The sequence below is a fragment of the Rhinolophus hipposideros genome (assembly GCF_964194185.1).
Source record: "Rhinolophus hipposideros genome assembly, chromosome: 10".
Classification (NCBI taxonomy): Eukaryota; Metazoa; Chordata; class Mammalia; order Chiroptera; family Rhinolophidae; genus Rhinolophus; species Rhinolophus hipposideros.
In genome coordinates this window covers 6,272,702-6,282,252 of record NC_138056.1, presented here as the reverse complement: position 1 = coordinate 6,282,252, position 9,551 = coordinate 6,272,702, and the positions used below count along the sequence as shown (strand labels likewise).

Here is a 9,551-nt window from a genome sequence, read left to right as displayed (position 1 = left end):
AGGACTTGGGTTTCCTTCATCTCCCTTCATTGGACTGGAGGACCTGATCCAGAGGGGGCTGAATCCCCAGCGACAAGAACAGCACCTGGCAACTCAACAAGTATCTGTCGAATAGCTAACTGCAGCAAGGGCACAGTTTCCTTCAGTTTATCTGCAGTACCCTATGAAGTGCCTGCCCTTCAATAAAGGTTTCTAGTACTGTATACATGAATGAATGAACGAAGGCACCAATGTTGGAATGAGTCGTAGTTTGGGTCCCACCCCTGCACGGAAGCCACCTAGACTGACCGCAGATATCAGCGTGCTCAGGGCACTTCCACACACTCAGTGCCCTCTCTTCTAGCGGGCAGTAAACTCGTGAAATCTCTCCCAAGTTGTAATATTTTAACGCAGGCGCCTTCAAGACCTCATTCATTCCCTCAGTAGTCAGTGAATACACTGGTGCAGGCACCTCCCCGACCCAGCCCCCCAAGGAAGGAACGCCTTAGGACGCTCGGAGAATTGTGAAGAATTCGCTCTTCCGGTTGCCATGCTCTCGGCCCTTCCAGAACAGAGTTTGGATTCCGACGGGCACAGCTGGAATCCGCGGAGTCCAGCCCAGGCACCTGATGCCGTCTGGCCCGCAGCCTCCCGCGCTTGGGCTGGACACCCGCCGGGCTCCCCGACACCCGCGCGGAGCCGCAGAAGGGGGTGCGCAGGCGGGGACGGGAGGGACGGGCTGTGGGCGGGGCCTAGCTGGGGCGGCTTCGGCATTGGCTCCGTGGGCCGGGGGCGGGGCTTCAGGGGCCAAGGTCTGCACTGTAAGTTCACAGTCGGGTTCGGCTCCCACCGCCGTGCGGTCCAGCTTCGGAGCTTTTCCCGTCCGCTGGTCGGCTGCCTAAGCGCTTCAAGGTGAGTTCGCGCCGGGACTCTGCAGCCTGTCTGCAACTCCAAAGGGGCCCCCGGAGAAGATCATCCCTGTGGCGCCCAGTTCCATCTTGTACCCTGGCCCGCGTCTCACCTCCACGCAGGTTCTTTCCCGGGAGCCTCGGGCTCCAAGGTGTACTCTGCCCGTGCCTCGGTCCTGGCGGCCACGCCCGCACCCCCTCCGCCTGCGGGGCCGTGCATCCAGAGCCCGAACTCGCGGGCCCGCTCTCCACCCTGCGCCGGAGCCCCACCCCACCCCCGAGACCGGGGAGCGCACTCCCAGTGTCCTGCGTCTCGGCCCTGGATGGGGTCGTATTTTTAGCCTATGGTGAGGTGTCCTCCTATCTTTAGCCACGGCGGTGAGCGTCCTGAAACGGATCCGGGCTGGGCTGGGCTGAGCTGGGCTGCGCTCGGGCAGAGGGCGGGGAGGAATCGGCGCCGGAACCCGAGCTGGGGCTGAGGAGCTTGACCCGCGGGAGCCAGAGGCGGGGGCTAGCACGCCCCAGCGCTGGCCTTGCTCCAGATGGACACTCGGACATCGTCCAGGCCGGGAAGCATTAGGGGAGGCTCCTCCCAGAGCTTGGAGATGGGGCAGGGTCCCCAATCGCCCCTTTTTCCCCATGATTGTCTGGTTGTGATACCAGAATCCCCCAAGAGAAGAAGATCCCTCAGACAATCCGCAGCTGGTACGCTTACGTGCGGCTCCTTCGAGGCTCCTGCCTGGAACCCGCGGCGCGCTGGAGACTCCGGTGCGCGCAGGGACTCCTCCCGAGCGCGGGGCGATAGAGCAGGCAAGCGCGCCACCTGGCGGCGATGGAACCGCGCGCTGTTCCGCACCGGGACCCGCGGGACCGCGCGAGACCCCGCAGCCGTGGGAGGAGGTGGACACCTGGGCCCAGGAGCTGATGGCTTTTGGTCTTGTTGGGAGCATTGTCCCCAAACCACCAAAATGCTGAGGAAAGCCCTGCAGCTATTTGCTGAATGAAAGATCGGGCTGACAGTGACATTGTTGGTGCTGTCACTTGCACTACGGCAGTAGGATCTCCAGTAGCCCTCTGGTGATGGCTTTATTATCAGCCTATTTTATGGATGGGGACGGTAAGGGCAGAGAGGAACAGTGTCTTTCCCAAGATCAGAGTGAGTCCCAATTGGAGATGGATTCAAGGTCCGCCTCCTGTAAGGTCAGGGGGCTGCTCTTTGAACATCTCTGGTAGGGAGTGGCCTAGCATTCCTTGTGAAAGAAGGGGCTCTGCCTCCTGGAAGTCATTTTCTTTGAAGGAGGCCCTGGGCTCCTGGGTACCAGTCCCCACTCTTTCTTGTAACTAGCTGGGTGACCTCAGCAAAGTTACTTAACATCTCTGAGTTTCAGCTTCTCCCTCTGTAAAAGGCGGTAATGACATCCAGCATGCTGTGTCTGGGAGCATTAAGATGGAAGCTGTGCAAGAGCAGCTGGAGCTCGGGGTCTTCTGGTTGCCAAATTTGAATTCTTGGGGCTTGATGGTTGCAATTCCCAAATCTCCCCTGGGTGGTTGACACTGGCCCAACCCTTCCCAGCTAGCCTCAGTTCTCCCCACATCTGGAATTGGGCGGTACATCTGGCTCTGAGTGAGACAGCTGTCAGGGACGCCCAATTTGTTGTGGAAACACTCAGGCTGTCTTGGCGCCCCTGTATGATGGGCGGGAGGACCTGGCCCAGGTCCTGAGCACGTCCTACCAGTCAGCCCCATTCTCTCTGAGTAAAAAGGAAGGAAAAACCACCCCAGGACTTCTTGCCTGCCAAAGGGATAGATAGAATGTGTGTCAGCAAGCCCCCCACTCCCAGGCCTGGCATGATATGGGCACATATGTCTGTTAGATGAATGAGTGATGGGACCCCAAGACTTCAAAACACCCAGTGTCTCACCCTCCCTCCCTCCCCAGCTCCTTAAAGCTGAGCTGGAATTCTGCCACTGGAGAGAGTCATTCCTTTGTTTCCTGTTAAACTGCAGGTGCTCTGGGAGGGGCAAGATGTCCGGTCTCTGTGGCTCAACATGACTGACCCGGGGTGTCCGGTCCTGGGGTGGAGTTTCCTGAGTGAGAGCCTGGGCTGGAGGAATGAAGAGAGTTGGGATTCTGCCACTCCTCCTGCATCCTCCTTCCTCCTTCCTGCTCCCTCCTGCCAGCCCTCACTCTCCCCTCACTTTGCCCCGGATGGGGCAGAGCTGGCAGAGGCAACCTTGCTGCTGCTCGGCCCCTCCCTGGCCAATTTCCCACCTGTTCAGCCTCTGACAGCCTGTAGATGGCAGTGGGAGAGTGTGGACTCCTCTGGGTCCCTGCTGGGTGACCTTGAACACATTTCTTACTTTGCCTTTTGTGCTCTGATTCTACATCTGTATCCACGTGTCAGGCCAATCTCCCACCGTGGGAACTGAAAAAGAGTATTTGCAAGGCTTCCTTCTTCTGTTAAACCAGTATGACATCTCTCCAGAGTATGTTTATTATTTCCACATTAAAAATATTATTTTTTTCTGATTTCATAAAAAATATGTGCACATAAATAATACATGCTTATTATTAAGAACTTGAGCTTATAAAAGTATGAATAAGAAAGGCAAAGTCACCGGAAATTCTACCATCTCGAGAGAACCACCATCAACATTTTGGCGACTATCCTTTCAACTTTACACATCAGTTTACAGTAACGAGACCAAATGTTACAGATAATTTTTACTGAGGACACCTTTCCTCCCTTTCACTGACCCCATACCCTATCCCTGCCCCCCGCCCCAGTCTAGGTAGCCATACGGGGAAAGGGATGGGAGCTGGTCAATACTTTAAAAAAATAGAATTTTCTATACTACGTACATTTTTGCATTTTGTTTCTCTCCCTCTGCAATGCCTTGTGGGAATTCCTCCAAAGCGTCTTATGGCTCTAATTTTAAAATGGGGATGATAGGAGGGTGGTTGTGATAATTAAATGAAATGTATTTGCAAAGAAGTCAGCCAAATTCCAGACACAGAATAAAGTCCCCTTCCAAAAATATTTGTACCCCACTCCATCTTCCCTTCAAGGGGCTGGGGCAGGGAGGGAGACAGTTATTAATTAGACACAGCCTCTGCCCATAAGGAACTCTTAACCAGGAGGAGGAGTAAAGGGAAACTCGGAAAAGGTGAACTCACATCCAGGTGGGACGTGATTGGGCCAAACAGAAATATCTGTTATTTGGCTATGGGCCTAACACCTGTGTGCATCCAGCCCTGTGCCAGGCCTGGGTGGCTGAGACGGAGATCTCCATCCTTGGTCAAATGGAGAACTGAGACCAATCTGTGAGACCCCCAGGCAATTTGGCCTTGTCATGTCTTGGGTCACCTTTGATGTGCAACAGGGGGGTAAGCACCCCTGCGATGGTGACGAGCAGAGCTGGGGACCCAGGGCAAGAGACCAGAGCCAGGACTTTGTGTGGGACTTCTTGCGAGTCACTCAGGTGCCGGGTCCTCAGTTTCCCCACTTGTAAGGGAGCGGCTTGGCGCTGGTGGCCAGGCTCTAAGCTACAGCAAGTCTATGACTGAGCACGTGCTTCTTCCAGGCTCCCTGCAGCAGAGAGGCTCCACTCGGGCTCCCAGGGCTGACAGAGGGGGCCGAGAAGCCAGCTGCAAGCCTCTGACCTTTGTCCTGTCCCTGATTTGTTCCCTTGGTGTTTCAGCTCCTCAGCCCCGGACCGGGGAGAGACACTCAGAAGGACAAGACCAGAGAGCACTGCTGCCTAGGAGATCACCTTTCTGCTTCCAGTTTTCAGAAGAGTTGTCAACCCTTCTGGAGAAGAATGATTTTTGTTATCTCAACCCTCTGACTTCATCGATAGTTAATCTTTTTTTCTAATTCCTTGGGCCAACTTTGGTCACGCCCCACATCCTACTCTTAGCCCTTTGGCAAGTTTTTGGTGTCTGGAAACCACCTTCTGGATGTTTCTGATTGAGTGGTGAGAGGCCGTGGTCTCGGCCAGTGGACTCTCCCCAGCCTCGGCAGCCAGGCCTGGGTAGTGAAGTCACAATGTCCACCAAGGCACCCATCTATCTGAAGCGCGGCAGCCGCAAAGGCAAAAAGGAGAAGCTTCGAGACCTGCTGTCCTCAGACATGATCAGCCCACCGCTGGGGGACTTCCGCCACACCATTCATATCGGCAGCGGTGGCGGTAGTGACATGTTCGGTGACATCTCCTTCCTGCAGGGCAAATTTCACCTCCTGCCAGGGACGGCAGTTGAGGGACCTGAGGAGGACGGCACCTTTGACCTCCCCTTCCAGTTTACCCGCACTGCCACACTGTGTGGGCGGGAGCACCCGGAAGGGCCATCCCCTCTGCTCAAGAATGCTATCTCCCTCCCGGTCATCGGTGGGCCCCAGGCCCTCACCCTACCCACAACCCAGGCCCCACCCAAACCCCCTCGCCTGCACCTGGAGACCCCTCAGGCCTCTCCACCAGAGGCAGGAAGTGTGGACATCTGGAGAATTCCAGAGGCTGGCTCGGCCCGCAATGGGCTGACCCCTGAGTCAGAAACCGAGGAGCCCTTCCTGTCTCATGCCAGCTCCCTGCTCTCCCTGCACGTGGACCTGGGGCCTTCCATCCTGGACGACGTCCTCCAGATCATGGACCAGGACCAGATGCCCACATAGGCCCCCAGGTGGGCCAGGCTGGGCGTCCAGGCTGATGAATGCCAGAGGAATGGGGCGGACACGATCCTGGCCTAGAAGTCGGGATCCCAAGGGCCCGCCTGTGTGGTCACTGGCCAGCAATTTCTCACTTTGAGCCTTTGTTTTCCTCCCACCCTCTCCCCATGGGCAGAATGTGCCTCATTGCTTTCCCTTAAAACCCACGAGGACACATGCAGCACTCAGCCCACGGGTTCCTGAGCCTCGTGGGCCACCTGGACCCCCACTGCCAACTGCTCCTCCTTCCCTCCGACGAAGGCTATGCTGAAATGGACTCCCCTTTCAGCTCCCTTGCACCTCAGATCCCTCCGATGCCCTGAGCAAGGAGTGGAGGAAGAGGCAGGGCACAGCCAGCCAGACTTTGGTGTCATGTCCTGGACTGGGAGCGTGGCATCGATGATCAATGTCCCTCTACCCTACCCCCTCCCACATGACCAGGAGTTCTGGTTGCAATAAAACTTGCTGCTCATACTTGTGCTCCCCACACCCTTATCCCTGAAGACAGGCCAATCTCTGCCACCTGGGCTGACCCTTGGGGAGACCCCAGCTCGTCTTTCTGCGGAGTGGGCCCTGCCCTTTGGAAGATTGCACCCGATTCTGGGGGCTGGGGGCTGGGAGGGATCCAACAGTGCTGATCAGCAGACTCATCTCATCAAGGCTGTTTATTGAGCATCTACAGTGCACTTGGCCTGCTCCAGGGGCTGGGGATGCCAGACGGACGCCATCCCGGCTCTCCTGGAGCTTACATTCTAAGGGGGAAGGATATTAAATTTGTAAGCAAGGAAGATGATTTCCAATGGTGTTGAACTATGAAGGGAACGTGATTGGGAATACCTGGGGCAGGGGTGGGGGTGGTGTCAGGGGACATTCAGGGATCAGATGTGATTCTGAGCCAAACCTAGGGCTAACAGACATGTGCTCAGGCATAAGCAAAGGTACTGAGGCACCAAGGGTGAATGACAGAGAGGAGCCGCTATATAGTGGAAAGATCTCTAAGTCCTACCTAGCCTGTGTGAGACTCAGTTTCCCCATCTCTACAATGGAGTCAATGATACCTGCCTGGTAGGGTCGTTGAGAAAACCAGGGATAATGTTTGGTTATGGTGTGTCATGTAAAGGAACTGGGGGCTCAGGAAAGGCAGGCCTGGGAAGCTGGGAAAGCATTTTGCAGTCAGAACAGGGTGCTTGCTGGCTGCAGCTGAGGTGATGGGAGCTGCTGAAAGATTTTTAAGCTAGAGAGACGTGGTCAGATCCAGGTTTTATTTTTATTTTTTAAACAGGGCACAGCTCAATGGCTCATTAAGGGATCGAACCAGCAACCTTGGTGTTATTAGCACCATGCTCTAACCAACTGAGCTAACTGGCCACCCCAGATCCAGGTTTTACAAGGGTCGCCACGGCGGCCAAGTGGAAGATGGAGCAGAGATCAAAGAGGAGGAAGCCCTGGCAGGATGAGGAGGACCAGACCAGATGGAGACAGTGGGGACAGAGAGAAGGGGAAAGCATAAGATGGGGCTTGGTGCTGGCCTCAGTGGTCCCCTTTCATTCTCAGTTGGTTCTATTCCATCCTTTTGACCCTCTGAGTCCCAGACCCCACCTCACCCCTAACCTTTCCTGCCTCCAGGCAGAGATTTCATCCTAGAGGCAGAGGCAGAATTAGACCAGGAGACATTTTGCTGGGCCACACAGCCTTTTTTTATGCAGGTGATGCATTTTTTTTTATTGTGGTAAAATATACATAACATGAAATCAATCATTTTAACCATTTTTATGTGTATGGTTCAGTGGCATTCATTACGTTCACATTATTCAGCAACCATCATCACCATCCATCTCCAGAACATTTGTCATCTCCCCAAAGTGAAACTCCCTATCTATTCAACAATAACTCCTCATTCTCCCTCCCCCTCAGCCCCTGCAACTGTCTCTGAATTTGACTTCTCTAGGGACTTAATATGAGTGGAATCATACAGTATTTGTCTTTTTGTGACTGGCTTATTTCACTTAGCATCACATCTTCAAGGTTCATCATCGATGCTGTATCCTGTACTGAAATTTCCTTCTTTTTAAAGGCTGGGTAATACTCCATTGCAATGTATACATCCCATTTTGTTTATCCATTCATCCATCGATGGACACCTGAGTTTTTTCTACCTTTCTGCTGTTGTGAAGAAGGCTGCTGTGAACATGGGTGTTCAATGTCTGTTTGAGTTCTTGCTTTCAATGTTTGTGGACTGGATCGAATCATTCTATGTTTAATTTCCCAAGGAACCACCGTATTGTTTTCTATAGCAGCTACACCATCTTACATCCCCACCAAACTTTGTTTTTAATCTGAAAATTTTGCCATCATTTAGAGATTAGGGGCTTCCCTATCTGTAGTGGGATTTAAACCCAGGTCTGTGAGAGTATAGTCAAGCCTATACTTGACTGCAACCCTCTCCCCCACAGGGCTTCAGCTTCAGACCCTGGTAAAGGGTGAAGACAAAAGGTGAGTTGCTGAAGGGCCAGCATTTTCTTGCCTGCTGCAGGCTCCCCCTCAGCATTTGGGTGGCTTGTCCCCTGCATGCCTGGGAGGGGGAGATAAGAAAAAAGGACCCCTTCCTTAGAGCTTCACCTGGCTGGAAGGCAGCACCTCACCGGGGACCTGAGCTGAAGCCAGAGCAGCCATGAAAGGGGGCCTTTCTTGCCCTGCGTCCCCTGGAACTGTTCCTCACTCACCCTGCATCAAGCTCCAGTCCAAAGGCCCTGGGAAAGCACTTGTGGCTGCCATGTTGGGTGGAGAAAGGGAACTAACTAGCAAGAGACCTGAAACATCAGATTAACTTAACTCAGGATACCTGCTTACACCTGGGGTGGAGAGAAACTTTCCCTCTTCAGCTTGTCCAGTGGTGTTCAGGCACCATGTCCTACAAACACCACCCACAAAAAGGAAAGCCCCCAAATAGGAAAAGTTGAATAAAGTGACAAATGTCCCTACAGTCTACTGTTTTACATGCCCAACTCTCATGATGTCCTTATTCTGTATTTACTCTTTTAAAATAGTATATATCCTCCCTAGTAGAACACATCTATTCCTGTCAAAAATAGCCACTTTTTCCAAAAGTGCGACAACTCAAAATCTTGTCAATTACTACATCTACTTCCAAGATTTCTAGATGATGTCCATTCCTCCTGCCATTCCTTTACAAGCCCATCTCAATATTTTGTAAACTATGAACTACGCTGTAAAGTTCATTACCAATACACCCTATAGACAAGAATGGAGGGAAAGAATAGTGGGAAAATTAAAATACTATATAAAATATATACTTGATATATGAAGAAAGCTACAGACTTTTTCTCCAACAAAGCTGTAACTGGTAGCAATCAATTCCCTCTTTCACTACCCAGCTTATGTTCCCTTTGACCTCAGCCTCTGTCTTGGCTGTTCAGGGTTTTTTACCGGGTGACATGTTGCAGACCCTCATTTTTAAAGAATCTGACCCCTTAGTGAATCTCCCTGTATAGAATTGACTTTTCCCCCAAACTTTTTATTTTGAAAAACTTCAACACTACAGAAATATTGAAAGACTAGTATAATGTATATCCATCTACCTTCATCTCGATTTGCCAATTGTTAGCATTTTGCCTCATTTGCTTGATCTCTGCATACACGTTTTTTCCTGACCTTTTGAAAGTAAGTTGCGGACATTGTGACACTTCATTCCAAATACTCTAGCATGTATTTCCAGTAAGTCTTTAGCTAGCTCAGGCTTTATTGGGCTTCTTAAACTTGTGGCGTCATGTATTTCATTATTTTTGGAGAATTATCATTTTCTCTTTAAATATTGCCTCTGCCCCTTTCTCTCTCCTTACCCTCTCCAATTTAATATACCTTAGATCTCTTTATATATCCTCTATGCTTCTACTCTAATCCTGTATTTTCTGTTCTTTTGTCTTTCCGTGATGTATTAAGG

General features: G+C 52.2%; 1 protein-coding gene across 1 annotated transcript; it reads left to right on the top strand.

Annotated features, from left to right (window-relative positions):
• The first annotated feature begins 512 nt into the window (after positions 1-512).
• Positions 513-7,356, top strand: CDC42EP2 (CDC42 effector protein 2). The gene is made up of 2 exons (XM_081062804.1): positions 513-891; positions 4,590-7,356. Exon 2 carries the CDS (start codon positions 4,937-4,939, stop codon positions 5,555-5,557), a length of 621 nt encoding a protein of 206 aa, XP_080918930.1. The 5' UTR covers positions 513-891; positions 4,590-4,936; the 3' UTR covers positions 5,558-7,356.
• The last annotated feature ends 2,195 nt before the right edge of the window (positions 7,357-9,551 follow it).